Source organism: Phalaenopsis equestris, unplaced genomic scaffold (assembly GCF_001263595.1).
Source record: "Phalaenopsis equestris unplaced genomic scaffold, ASM126359v1 Scaffold001185, whole genome shotgun sequence".
NCBI lineage: Eukaryota > Viridiplantae > Streptophyta > Magnoliopsida > Asparagales > Orchidaceae > Phalaenopsis > Phalaenopsis equestris.
Window position 1 is genome coordinate 115,136 of NW_018165624.1, and position 15,046 is coordinate 130,181.

General features: G+C 33.3%; 1 protein-coding gene across 4 annotated transcripts; it reads right to left on the bottom strand.

Annotated features, from left to right (window-relative positions):
* Positions 1 to 2,175: 2,175 nt before the first annotated feature.
* Positions 2,176 to 14,797, bottom strand: LOC110033444. Of its 4 annotated transcripts, none has more exons than XM_020737420.1 (14): positions 14,503 to 14,781; positions 14,317 to 14,414; positions 14,167 to 14,253; positions 13,927 to 14,077; positions 13,394 to 13,840; positions 10,343 to 10,491; positions 10,065 to 10,253; positions 9,905 to 9,995; positions 9,639 to 9,810; positions 4,149 to 4,259; positions 3,951 to 4,044; positions 3,251 to 3,359; positions 2,911 to 2,979; positions 2,176 to 2,423 (listed from the first exon to the last, which is right to left on the bottom strand). In XM_020737420.1, the coding sequence occupies exons 1-13, from the start codon at positions 14,665 to 14,667 to the stop codon at positions 2,977 to 2,979; spliced, it is 1,866 nt and encodes a 621-aa protein (XP_020593079.1). In that variant the 5' UTR covers positions 14,668 to 14,781; the 3' UTR covers positions 2,176 to 2,423; positions 2,911 to 2,976. The 4 variants fall into 4 exon arrangements, with proteins under 4 accessions (XP_020593079.1, XP_020593080.1, XP_020593081.1 ...); XM_020737421.1 differs by lacking the exon at positions 2,911 to 2,979 and adding an exon at positions 3,086 to 3,154 and having other exon boundaries at positions 14,503 to 14,780; XM_020737422.1 differs by lacking the exon at positions 14,167 to 14,253.
* Between the last annotated feature and the right edge of the window lie 249 nt (positions 14,798 to 15,046).

The following is a 15,046-nucleotide window of genomic DNA, read 5'->3' on the forward strand; positions in this document are numbered from 1 at the left end:
GGCATCTACATAATGTCAATGGGCAAGGTTGTTTTTTTATAGGTTCTAGTCCTGATTTCTAGACTTTACTAATCCAGGGTTTGTCATCCTTGATTTTGTTTTTATGTTAACTAGCCAAAGGTTCATGATGGATCTACTTGAGCTTTGTTCTCGTTTTTCAAGTCGGTGAACTTTAGATTTTGTTTAGGATTTGTCATTTAATTGGTAATTTGTTTTGATTCACAGTTTGTCAGTAGATATGAAAATCAAGATTCTCCTTAGTTTGATATTTTTTACATTTGGTTTTTCTAGGTTAAAGTTTAGTTCACAGTGTAGTCTTATATGACATTTACAATCTTATGTAATTCAATTCTTTTAATGTTTTAAATAGTTTAAAGCTTGTAGGTTGAGCTTTTAAAAGTTATATCTTGGAAGTTTAAATTTTTTAAGTTGTTTTTTGTTTAAGTGTTTTACATAATATTTGTCTTTAAGTGTTGAAGTGACATGTTGAGTTACTTAGTTCTAATGTTATCTTAAGTTATTTAATTTGAGTGTTAAGATTATCAAATATTACTTAGTTTAAGTGTTATTGCTGAATTATTTCATTTCTTTTTATATATTAAAATGTTTTGGTTTAACAAGTTTTAAGTGTTTAAATTATTTTAGATTATTTTTTAAGGTTTTAATTTTTGTCAATTATTTTAGATTATTTTTTAAGGTTTTAATTTTTTGTGTGAATTGTTTTAAATCAATTTTTGAGGTGGTTTTAAAATGTTTTGAATTACTTTAAAAGAATTTAAAATTGGTTTTAAATGTTTTAAGTTATTTTTTAATTAGTTGTAATTATTATTTAATTTGTTTTAAGCTATTTAAATTTTTTTAAATTATTTTATTTTTAAAAAGTTTAAGTTATGTTTATACTTTAAACTATTTTTGAATTAGTTTTAATTTGTTTTAAGTTATTTTTAAATTATTTAAATTAGTTTTAAATTTTTAAAAGTTATTTTAGTTATTTAGATTAGTTTAAGATTGGTAAGATTGTTTTAAGTTATTATTATTTTCAAATTATTTTAATTAGTTTAACATTGTTTTATGTTATTTTTAAATTGATTTAGATTATTAAAGATTTTGAACTACATAAGCATGAAAATGACATATTCTACTAAAATATTTACAAGGATAACCTACATATTAGAGGTTCCTCTTCCTTTATTTATTTATTTATTTTCACATACTTAGATATAAGAAGATGCAGACATATTTAGGGTAATATGCACTTTTACATGAAAAGGGAAGTTTACATGAACATAGAGTTAACGAAAATATAAAACTAACATGGAAGTGAACATATGACTAACATAAGTGTTTGCATGAACATATGATTGGCATGAGTATTTACATGAACATAAGACTAACATGAGAGTTATGTTTGGATTGGATTAGGCTTGGGTTGGTTTTAGGTTGGACTTAGGTTGGTCTTGGGCTGGACTCATTGTGGACTCAAGATGCACTTGGGTTGGACCTAGCTTGGGTTGGACTTAGGTTGGACATGGGTTGGATTTGGGTTAGACTTGGTTGGACCTGGGTGGACCTGAGTTAGACTTGGATTGCACTTGGGTTAGTTTAGACTTGGTTTCGACTCAGGTTTGGTTGGACTTGGGCTAGATTGGATTTGGGCTCGGTTGGGTTTGGGACGACGCTCGGCTCTAATAAACTTCAAATTTGTCAATTTTGATATTTTCATCTTAATTTGTTGATATTGGGTTTAAAATTGATTTGAGTTTATTCAAGCTTGAATTTAAACTTATTGTCTAATTTTAAGATTTGATTAGAGTTAATAATGTTTAATACCAATTTTGAATATCTTGATTTAAATTTGTCTTTGATTTTGTAGGTGAATAAGAAGGTGACCAAAAGTGAGATCAACAAAAAAATTAAAAAAAAAATTTCATCAACATAAAGCTCTATCAAATTATTATATTTTTTTATCATGTACTAAAAAGCAACATTTTTTCTAATTAAAAATGCCATTTTTCTCAATCCATAGTTTATGCAAAGACATAATGAGAGACAACTTATTTTCCAAGCATAACTGATTAAATGAACTCAATTTTGTTAAAGGATCTTTCAAAATTTGTATTATTTTCATCTATAAGGGGAGGATTTCTTTATATTATAAGAAAATGAAGCCCCTTGCAAAAAATATACATAAAAAAAAACTATCATTTTTAACTATTACACAACATTCAAACTCAAAATATAACCACAATAATGTTTTTAATCCCCATTGCATTGCATGTCAAAATAAAGTCTACCAAAACACAGGCATGAAACGAATTCAAATGAAGAGGTTCTTATATTTACAATGATCGTTGGCTGGCCCAAGCATACAGCAGCATTCAGCACACTGTCCAGCAGCATTCCTAATGCACATTTTAGCACTCCTGAATTACAATAAATAAATTAGTCTTTCGTTGGTTTCCAATTCTACACATAATTATTAAGTAGACATCAGTACCAAATACATTATCTCAACCACATTATTTTCTGCACTTGAATCAACTGTCAGACTTTTATCAACTTTCCACATTTGTTTTATAGGACTTGAGGCAAAATTTAACTGAAGTTACAAATAAATATTATCAGCTCTAAAGCATAGATATGCATCAATATCAACATCATCAATACCCCAATCCTAACTATATGAATTAGCTTCACAAGTCTTCATTTTTAACAAATCTTCTTAGTTCAAGCTTAAGCATTGAATGCATTTTACACAACAAAAACGTAGCAAAAAAATATGAGCTTAAAAAAGCATCGATATTCAGCAATAACTATTCAGATAAGTGGAAAACGCATTTTGAAAGCACAAGGCCTTAACCAAAATTTCAACAAAAAAAAAAAAAAAAAAAAAAGAAGGCCATGACCAACCATCAAGAGTTTACTGCATTTCCCAGTTCTTCTACATCCGCCATCACCAACTAAACATCACTGGGTTTACTGTAAAAAAGATGCAAAAGCAAAAAAAATTATAAACTGATAATTCCAAGAAAGACCCCAAGCTAGATTTCAACAAAAAAAATAAAAAAAGAAGGCCATGACCAACCATCAAGAGTTTACTGCATTTCCCAGTTCTTCTACATCCACCATCACCAACTAAACATCACTCGGTTTACTGTAAAAAAGATGCAAAAAATAAAAATAATTATAAAATGATAATTCCAAGACAGAGCCCAAGCTATTAGTACCAACTGAAAGCAGAAATAATTACTTTTTGCAGGCAACTTTGGGGTTCTGAGTGATCAGAAAGCTCATCTTCTATTCCTACCCTGCGCTGTAATCCTTTCTTCAGTTCCTTTTGTTCCATTGCTCTGTGAAACCTGAACAAGAAAAGAAGAGAAAGGTAGCTCATTAGACTTCATTGCATCAGCCAGAAAAATAGATTGATGAAACATGTTGAAGGTGTGAGCCATTTCTAATCTTCAATTATTGAAGGTGAGAACAGCAGGATATCTGCAGACATCAAGGAGACAAAGCAGAGCGGTCGATAAAATCTCTTACTATGCCACCTACAGTTCTATTTCTGCTTATGGGTAGAATCACTTAAAATTACATTTTAGTTTGGGAAATTTTCATACATACCACACAATTCACATCCAAAGTTTGATATTTACATTTATCACACCTCGGTGTCATAAAACTATCCATAAAAAAGTATTTTCCTTAAAAAGATGTTAATGATTTCAGTGGTATGCATGTAGATATTTAGATATGTAAATATACAAGATTTGTGTAGCATATATGTAAATGCCCATTTTTATTTTTATTGAATATTAACTAAATTAATTTATGTGGTGATGGAGGCAGTCGCAAGCAGAGTTGCGGCTGGACAGCAGTGGCTAATGGCGGATGGTGCCTGGAGGAAATATATTTCTGTAAAGACAAAATCAAAGATCTCAAGTTTTCTGTACCTCAAATAGGAAATATAATTCTCCACCATTTTCTGTTCATCATCAAATATGAACCAATTCTCTTGAGGTGGAAACACGCTCCATTTCTCAATATCTGAAAGAAAAAATTGTAGGAATTCTGTAATTGAAAACAACAGATAGAATAGCAAGGACGACAGAATTAGCCATCAATGTGTAGGTAAGTAAGAAAGTTTAAACCTTGGGCAATAATGCTTGAACTTCCATCATAGCTATTCAATCTCCAGTACACAGTTCCATTCTTTTCTAGAAAAAGAGGACTAGTCCGAATGGCATCTGATGCGTGTTTCTCTTGATAATTGTTGAGATATTAAATAATAAAACAAAAAGCAAAAGCATATGAGCTCCTTGTTGTTTCTTAGAAAATCAAACAGCACTATAAAATAATATGAAAATTGTGCAAATGATTTATCATTGAAGCATAATGATTTATGCGAGAAAAAAAATAAACTGCGATCATTTTGGCAAGTTAAATGGGGTGCAGTGTGCAGCCAATGAATGCATGATTGAGGGAGCCTTTGATGTGGATAACCTTAAATTAGTATTTCTGGTAACGGTTTCCATGATTTAAGCCAAAGCAAGGCTGTTGAAAAAAAAAAATCTCAATTCAATTTGATTTTGAGTTTAGGCTGACTCACTTGACATTAATATAGCTAACCCTCCCTCCCTAGCTCCTAAAATTTCCTATTTTGTAAATACAAATATTAACAGATATATATATATATATAGTAAAAAGAACGAGCCTCCAGCCACTCCTAATGTGCCTAACAATTCGAGTTCCACCTTCTTAAGGCCAACTATGCCAGAGAGTATTCAAACCCCGGACCTCAGGGGTCTTACACCAAAGATGTCAACCAACAGGTTGAAGTACGCGACACTTGACAGATACACACACACATATAAATATATAAGACATTATAAACCTGATTTGTGATGGTGTCTTTAACCTTCTAATTAGCAATTACAAGTTAATCGTAACAAGCAACTCTTCTTCAAGCCATCATAACTGATCACTCAGACCTTTGAGGTTTTGAGCAGCCAGAGAGAAAAGACAGAAGCAAGCTGGTCAAAATAATTGCTAGTGGTCTTAGGCCCGATAGTTGGGTCCAAGAAACATGAAGCACAACCTCTTGCATGAGAAAATCCAAAGAGCTAGCAATAATAACTAGCAACTGAGGACTCTACTAGATCCGAGAACAAGACACAGAACAATTGATTGAGTAACGAAAGGCAAAAAAGCTTGGCACCATTTATTAAATTGCATTCAAGGGTCTAAATGAATCAAACTAAATCGCAAGCCAAGTTACGCTCAGCTGGATTGGTAGCTGTGAGTTGAGATACGACGTGACTCGTTAACTTGTGAGTCGTTGCTTTTAAAAAATTTAACATAAAATGCATTTAAATTATATTAAAACTTTTAGTATACATTATTAAAAATAAACAACTTTTATATCTAATATTTTTATGGATTTCTCTTTTTTTTTTTCATTTTATTAATTTCTCTTGTTTACACTATATTACAATAGATAATTGAATCAAACTTATTATTTTTTCATAATAAATGAGTTAGTGCATGCATGTCTTTATTTTGTAGAATTAAGCTAAAGTGCAAGCACTACTAATTAATCAAATTCAAACTCAAACTAAGGATAACTTGAGATGCAATCAACTCGGTTACAACAAAAATTGCATCAAACAACCTTTAACAATGTTATCAACTACAACATCGAAGAACATCTGCAACAAAAGCCTACCAATATCCCATGCAGACAAAGGCGGACCTAGGAAGGGTTAGGGGGGGTGCCCACCCCCCACTTATATGTGAGGACAATTTGGACATTTGCCCCTCCGAAAATATCAATTTTGCTCTTAAATTATCATTGTCCTTCGTAGTACTAACTTTTAGTACATAGCAACAAAATTATTAGTACAAATTATTAACACCAAATGTCCAAACAACCTTCAACAATGTTATCAACAACAACACCGAAGAACATCAGCAACAAAAGCCTACACAATATACAAAAGCCTACCAATATCCCATGCAGACAGAGGCTGACCCAGGATGCCCCCCCCCAAAACTTATACGTGAGGACAATTTAGACATTTTGCCCCTCCTGAAATATCAATTTTGCCCCTCCTAAAATATCACTTTGTTCTTCGTAGTCCTAACTTTTAGTACAAATTAATTTTTCTTTTTTACACTTTATTACAATAGATAATTGAATCAAAATTATTCTCATTTTCCATAATATGAGTTAGCGCATGCATGTCTTTATTTTGTAAAACTAATGCAAACACCAGTAATTAATCAAATTCAAACTCAAACTAAGGATAACTTAAGATATAATCAACTTAGCTACAACAAAAATTGCATCAAACAACCTTCAACAATGGTATCAACTACAACATCGAAGAACATCAACAACAAAAGGCTACCAATATCTCATTCACTTATATGTGAGGACAATTTGGACATTTGTCCATCCTTAAATATCATTTTTGTCCCTCCTAAAATATCACTGTCCTTCGTAGTACTACCCACCCCCAAAATAAAATTTCCTATTTTGTAAATGCAAATATTGATATATATATATATATAGACACACACACACACATATAAATACATAAGACACTATAAACCTGATTTCTGATGGTGCCTTTAACCTTCTAATTAGCAATTACAAGTTAAATCGTAACGAGCAACTCTTCTTCAAGCCATCATAACAAATCACTCAGACCTTTGAGGTTTTGAGCAGCTATAGAGTGAATACAGGAGCAAGCTGATCAAAATAATTGCTAGTGGTCTTAGGCCTAACAATTGGGCCTAAGAAAAATAAAGTACAAACTCTTGCAAAGAGCTAGCAATAATAACTAGCAACTGACTATTAGATCCAAGAACTAGACACAGAACAATTGATCAATAAATGAAAGGCAATAAAGCTTGGTACCATTTAGTAAATTGCATTCAAGGGTTTAAATGAGTCAAACTAACTCGTGAGTCAAGTTAGGCTCAGCTGGATTGGTAGCTGTGAGTTGAGATATGACATGACTCATTAACTCGTGAGTCGATGCTTTTAAAAAATTTTAATATAAAATGCAATTCAATCATATTATTATTTATAACTTTTAGTACAAATTATTAAAAATAAACAAAATTTATATCTGATTTTTTATTGAATTTCTCTTTTTTACACTTTATTATAATAGATAATTGAATCAAAATTATTATCATGCATGTCTATATTTTATAGAATTAAGCTAAAGCTCAACCATTAGTAATTAATCAAATTCAAACTCAAACTAAGGATAACTTGAGATATACTCAACTCAACTACAACCAAAATTGCATTAAACAACTTTCAACAATGTTACCAAATGAAACACCGAAGAACTTCACCAATGACAACCTACCAATAGCCCATGCAGGCAGGAGCAGACCCAAGAAGGGTCCCGGTGGGGGGGGTGGTGGTGGTCGCATAAAATTTTTTTTTAAAATGTGAAATACATCTTTTCATGCATAAGGTAAGGTGGTATGTATGATAAAGTTGAAGTTTAGGTTTTAGATATGTAAAAACATAAGAATTGAGTGGTATGCATGTAAATCTTCCTTTTGTCATTTCTTGAAAAACTAAAAAAAAAAGGCAAAGAAATTAAAAAAGAAATATCTTTAGATTTACTTTTCAATTTAAAACTTGCAACGTTCGTAACTTATAGGCGTACAGGAGGAAGAACATACTCCCTAACACCAAGTTGACTGCAAACACTCCCCCTACGTACGGGATTAAGGTTACCTACAGCCCTGCGAGAGTACAAATAGGATAGTAATTTAAACTGAGACAAAAAAATGGATATTAGCTCTTATCCCTAACAAAGTGAGAAGTAAAGCCGAAGCTCCTCACCTTAAAACTAGCATGCTTTATTGAAGGGGAAAATATATTACTCTGCGAAAGGCAGCAAAGCTTAGGTACCTTCTGGTAAACTATGCTAAGCCTGCTTTTAACAACCATTATAGGTAAGAAAGGTACAAAGCTCGCATGACTACAGAGCTTTGCTATATAGTGAAACTAAAACCCTCATAAATAACACATGCAATGTTACAATAGGGATTTATGGCCACCTAAGAGCAATAATTATCATTAATAGGGTAGTGAGCAAGAATCCCAAAATGATATTATTCTACTAAGTGAAACATAAGAGGAATAAGAAGCCAAGGCTTCTGCCCAAGTTTATTCTAAGGCTCCCTTTGTCCAAAAGCTCCGTCGCAGAACAACGACGAGCATCTCCAATTTTAAAGCCAGTGCAAAATGTTAACTTTTTTCGCATTCGTCCGCTCAAGCATTCGAAGACGTGCCGAAAATGGAAGATCGGCAAACATACATTTTCCTCCAAGCGGCTTTGTGTGCAAGTTAAATGGAGCACGGGAATCGTTCTTAAACGAAGTCTAACTCATTATCTTAGTCACTCTCATCACCTGAACTTCCTTTCTTCAATGTGTCTCCACAGGTTAAACATTACAAACTCCCAAACATTAACAATCTCAACATCAACATTGGCACATCTTGAATAATTCATTTTATCAGATGTAAAGGGCAACCTGCACATGAACAACATGAAAATAACACATATGAAAATTTACTGTTTTTTAAATCAAAATTAAAAGCCATCCACCAATAAAAGGTTTTCAAAGTTACAGGTTCCACATTCTAATTCAGTTTCAGAGTCCTAAGAAATTTCTTAAAATCACCTCCATCCCATATCGCCATTACCTTAAATCAAGGTCTTGCAAAATATAGGGCCTTAATGCATTTTATGACCGATAGCGAAGGTCAGCAAGAAACTTTCATCTTCCTCGAGATTGCTTCAATATCATCAATAACCAAAAGATGATATCTATTACTAGATCAGACAAAGTAAATCAAGCTTATAATAAATCACAAGTTAGACAAAAAAATTAAGTTGCAATAGCATTTTAATAATGATATCAATATAAGAGATTGAAACAGTTGGAAGTATTATAAATAATCTTCACAATGGCATTTATCTTTCTTTATTTACAATTCCATCACATAATTAGCTCTAATGCTAGTAGTGATTGTGATGTATCACAGCGAAAATAATGTCACCTCCAAAATCTCTTGTAGAATTAAGATGATAGAAACACCAAAGTTGTACTTATTCACCAATCAAAATCACCAAGCTAACCCAAGCTAAGTGTTTGCTAGAAGAAAACCAAAATTAACATAAATAATCTGTTTTTTTTTTTTTTTTGGAAATTTGAAAAGCACCTTAAAACTTAATAATAGCACATTTAGGCAGAAAAATTAAGATCACAATCAAGTTTTCCACAGTCTACATGCTTTACGCATCTGCATTATCAAGCGTTTCCATTAACAAAAGAAAACTAGATATTGATCTCCCACTCCCTACCTGCATTTTATTCTAAGTCCATGGTCTAGTGGTCTAAAGATAAAGCTATAAATTAACTGATTTTTGGAAATGAATACTAATCATACATCAATTTTCCAGTTTACTTAGTAATTCATTACCTTCATAGCAGTGAAAGCAAGAAAGAATACAAACTAATTCATTACCTTCATAGCAGTGAAAGCAAGAAAGTATACAAACAATAATAATAATAATAATAATAATCTATTTGAGGTAACATACTCTTTGACAAAAGCTCAATCGACTCCAACATTTCCTGATGAGCTTTTTCCGTTTCATGCCTTATTTTGGAAATTAGTTTGTCATGCTCGGATATAGAAAGTTTAGCATTCTCTTCTGCTGGGAGCATTGCTCTGGCAAGATCATTTTTAAGCGTTTGCTTTATAAGTTTTTCCTGTAACATTGAAAGGAAAAGGTATATTTTCTGGGAGCAACTCTATAAATCTGATGATAAGGATAATCTAAATTGCATTTCCATTTACTAAGACCTTTGTTTTAGCAGCAATAATTTGTTCAGTCTTTTCCTTCCTTGCCTCTACAAACTTTGCATTCTCTTCATCAAGAAATTTCCTCAGTGCTCTGATGAAAAATATACATAAATAACACTGAAATTTAGGATATAATCAAATTTATGAAAGGAATACTTACTCAGTTCCAAGAGCCTCATCACAAAGGAACACTAAAATCCTTAATTTACTTGATGAATCCAATTCGTTGTATTTAGAAAGGTTGTCCATAAAATCCCAAGGCAGCCCTGTTGCGAGATGTTTATATTCGTTGAGACATTTACCAAGAGCTTTTAACCACGAGTTTTCACCGTTGGTTATGAAGTAGCGCCTTTAGCATTAATTTCGTTAAAAGAAGGCATCATCAGTACACCAAACAACAGCGATATGAAACTTTACGACACTCTGGAAAATACATACTCTTCTCCCATGTCCTCTAAGATGAAGGAGAGCAGTCTGATTTGAAATTGAATAATTGCTGAACTTGATCGGCAACGGCGAAGTGATAAAGAGCCTCTGATTAATTCCCTGATAATTGCATGAGGCTCCCCTTTCTTTACATCGAGAACCTAAAATTAACTAATGTCATTCTTTAATACACAAACCAAAACACTGCATGAGCAAGTACATAAGCAAATACAGACACAAAACGAAAGCAAGAAATAATCCGAGGGAGAAACAAAATTAGCGCTAAAACCAATTATCATATTATGCTACCTTTCCTGACTTGCAAGGATATACTTTGACAGAAAACTATAATGAAATGCTGGAAAAACCGGAAAGAGCTCGAAAAAAATGGAAAGAAAAGGTTTTCAAGAGCAAGTAGGACTGAAAAACAAATAGTGCTTCGATGAATAATATGATAAGTTTTTATATAAGATTTATATATTTTCATTTATTTACACAACTGAATAAATTAAAAAAAATTAAGAACTTAATATATAAATAAGGGAGGCATTTACATACATACCATCTAATTTCTATGTATTTACATATCTAACACCTAAATCTTTCTTGCCATATAAAAAAATACCCTTATTTACTTTTAAAAAGCTAAAACTACCTTTTTATACATTTTCTCTTAGAAGGAAATTAACCTGAGGCAAGGACGATGACTCGAGTTGATGAAGGATTATGATTTGGATATTCAATATCATCCTGGTAGGACAATCGAGGTTAGAGATGCTTTAAGAAAAAAAGTCTTCGACATATGCAACATGGATGAGCACTAGTTAATGTTGGACATGGAGCAAGTTCAACTTGGCATTGTACCGACAGAAGCCCATCCGATCATGTATCAGCTATCAGTTCAACCTACACGTTGGGATCATGTTTGTGCATCTCAAATGAGGGAGGGATGCAAAGTTATTACAACTTAGAGAGCCTGCTCAAAATGGGTTGAAGCCGGAGTTCAATATTGATCGACCTAACACGATGTGATTTCAAGACCGCTTGTGTGTTCCAAATCAAGAAGATTTTCGATAGAAGATACTTTGTGAGGCACGTTTTACCCCATATTTGACACGTCCAAAAAGTACTAAGATGTATCAAGACTTAAAGAAGGTATTTTAGTGGTCAAGTATGAAAAGCAACATAACTGAATTTGTAGCCAAGAGTTTGACTTGTCAGATGATCAAAGCCGAACATCAAAAATCTAGTGGTTTGTTATAGCACATTCCCATTCCAAAGTGAAAATAAGATGATATTTCAATGAATTTCATGGTTGGTTTGTAGAGAGCAAGGATACAAAGTATTCGGGTTGTGGTCAATAGACTAATTAAGCCAACTCATTTTTTTCAATCAAGCAAAATTACTTGGTGAAGAAGTTAGCAGAGATTTACATTAATAACATCATTCGACTGCATGATATTCTAACTGCCATTATGTCTTTGATCGAGATGGGAAATTTACTTGTAGATTATGGACCTAAGCACAAGAAGTTATGGGCACGATATTGGAACTATGTACTACTTTTCATCCTTAGGCTGACGAACAGCCAGAGCACATTATTCAAACCTTTAAAAACATATTGAGAGCTTACATTTTCAACTTCAAGGGTAGATGAGAGGATAATATTCCACTGGTCAAATTTGTTTATATTAACTTTCAGGCTAATATTGGCATGATATCGTACGAGACACTTTACGGCTGGAAGTGCATATCCCTCTTATAAATAATAATAATTATAATAGCTTGATAATGACATGATGTGTATGATGTATAAAGAAGGTTATTAGATGTGAATATCAATATTAAGGGTTATAGACTTTACCACCTTTCTCTAATTAATCATAAATAATTAACAATGTTTAATAATAATGATGAAAAGTCTTCTTTGGTGTAAGAGTATAAATTACATGGACATTAATGGTTTGACATTTAAAGGCAATAATTAGCATTATAGACATTTTCTTATGAACTCTATAACATTGCAATCTTTATTAAATTGCTTGTATATATAAAATTATCTACCTTGCAAAGTAAGATTATTATGGCTTGTTATATACAATATCGTGTAATCATCATTTCATTTCCATCCCCTATATGTTATATCATTGCCAATAAATTTGATCTAATAAGTTGTCATTTGAAACCCTTGGAGATTAATTTTATTATTTATCAGTTTGAATTTATTGAAAAAAGAGCTTCAAGAAAGATATTTTAAATAACATGAGAACTTCATCAAGGTCATTAAATCATTTACTTAATTTATTAGTTCATATCTTTTTTAAAATTAATTACTACATTAATTAGATTTCAATTCTATGCTCGTGACTTGAATTTTTGGATGCATTGATCGTATAATATTAGCTACATAGTTATCCAGTCACCATGTTCTATTTGATTGTTGTTGTTTTCCAAGAATGACTGGTAAGCCACAAGAAGTTTTTTATTGGCAACTACTCGTCATTATATTATATTGAATTCACTTGCCAAACCTTATATATATATATATATATATAAGCTTCAGAAAAACGAAATATTTACTACAAATAAATATGCACAAAATGGTTCTCCAAAAGGTTGGAGAGTGAACGTGTGTGAGGTAGGGCTTAGAATTTGGCTCAAAAATAAAAATTGCTAATAATAAGAGTATTTTTCTTTTTTCCCTAGAATCAGCTCAAACTAAGCCAGATGACTCGAGCATGAACAACAACTTTGCTCAATCAATTCTTAAAGCAGGTTCAAGCCATACAAAAGATGTGGTGCGCGCGTGTGGCGTGGGTGTTTTGTACATGTAGTAAAAAAAAACATATGCTTTTGTATGAATAAATAAATAAACAGTAGAAATAACTAACTCCAATCAACTCTATTCAATTTGCTGCAAGCTGAAAATCAAACTGATTTAAGCCAAACAAACTCATAATTGAATCAGCTTGAAATATGAGCAAATTTTGAAGGCAAGGAGATTCATTGTCAGGACAAGTAGAATGTTTCATCAGATGAACAAGAAAGGCAGAAGTATTATACCTTGGAAAACACTGTGCAGAATTCCAAAAATTGCAATACAGGTCCAACATCTTCAGCTGGCAGCTCCAAGCCTGCAACCATACTCAATGGTTTTCCTGCAGGTCGAACAGGTACTGTAGCAATCTTCTGGGGACGTCCCCTTGGCTTAGGAGGCTTGTTCATGGTTTCATTCTTAGCACTGCAATGCAAGTTTTCTTTTTTATCTTCCTGCACAGGCAAACCATTTTCCGAATTATTGATCTGCAACTTCTTATTATTTTGATCCTGGTCACTCCTTCCACCTTCAATCTTAAGCTTCATCTGCTTCAAATTTTTTGTTGCTTTTACATCATTCTTCTCTACGAGCGAGCTCTTCTCCCTATTACAATCAGCTTGCATGCACACAGTATCATTCTTCTCAAAATTGTAATTTTCCTTGTCCCTGGATCTTTTTGAAGGCACTGGAACCTAATATAGATAATTCAAACGTAAAGAATCAATAGAGCAATGCCAATAAAATGACAAATCAAGCGTTCAAGCAAGATAAAAGCTACCTTTTTTGATGCAGGGGATTCCCTCAATGAGACAGTAGCATCTCTCATCACATTTTCTCCTCCGTTACTTAACAATTCATGAACTGACGAGAATCCAGTAAGTTTTGCCGTATGGACGAGAATCCCAGTTGGCGGCTGACCCTTTTGCTTCCTATTAAATCAAAAACCGTGCCACAACATTATGGAACAAAGTCAAAAATAGAAGAACGAGGCCACCAGAGAAAGTTCAGAAACATCTACATGCAGAAGCTGCAGTTGCAGACTCCCCTGCATTTAGGGCACTTCCAATCATCCAAACTAGAAACCTCCTCGGCCTTCTCACCATACCTGGGCCAACCAGTCCCTTAAGCACTAAACATAAATTGATACGAAAATTTGAGAGGCAAGTACCTGTTAAGGAGGCACTTGTGGCAGAAATGGATGGTGCAAGGCTTTTCCCTTTTGGTCGCCTTGCAGGAGGCAGAGAAGTCCATGGTCTTCTGCCGGCACTGCTTGAAATACATAAAAAGGGGAAAGCCGGTGAGAAGAGAAAAAAGGAGTATGTTAGGCCAGCTAGGGTTTCTAGCTGGGTTTTACCTGGTGACATGTCTTCCCGTTCTCCGAGTCGTAGATCCGCCCTCCCTGTACTCGGACCCCGGGGTTCTTAGAACGCTTGGCTGGGGGAGGGACGATATCCTTCTTGCTCTCGCTTTCCTCCATTTTCCGGCGGCGGCTGACTGGCGAAGTGGGGGGAACGGCCATGGATGAGGGTGACGAGCTCTGTTGGATCCGACTGGAGGGTTAGCGCGAAGAGAAGGCGGTGTTCAATTTGTAGAGCATTTTGCTTTGCCGCCAAAGTTCTTATTTTTATTTTAGTCGTTTCGAAAGAGTAGCATTTTGGAGGAGCATCATTGGCGCCAAATGCAGCGTTTTACTTCCCTCCAGTCACGATTCGATTTCAGTGTGTGTGACCCATGCCCTAGTTTGGGTTAGGGTTATAACTTATTTATGATGATTTTATTAATTAATTAATTAAATTAATTTGAACACTTTACATGAATATGAATATTATCTTCTAAGGCTCCCTTTGAGGGGTCATTCAGCGTAGCTCCTTCAAAAATTTCGTTGCAGAACAATCGTG

What these genes read in the sequence shown, in the direction of transcription:
- LOC110033444 (XM_020737420.1), bottom strand. Translation starts at nt 14,667, where the DNA reads ATGGCCGTTCCCCCCACTTCGCCAGTCAGCCGCCGCCGGAAAATGGAG. An exon ending in ACGGGAAGACATGTCACCAG is followed by an intron (nt 14,415 to 14,502) that starts GTAAAACCCAGC and finishes TATTTCAAGCAG; the next exon opens with TGCCGGCAGAAGACCATGGA. An exon ending in CACAAGTGCCTCCTTAACAG is followed by an intron (nt 14,254 to 14,316) that starts GTACTTGCCTCT and finishes TGGTTGGCCCAG; the next exon opens with GTATGGTGAGAAGGCCGAGG.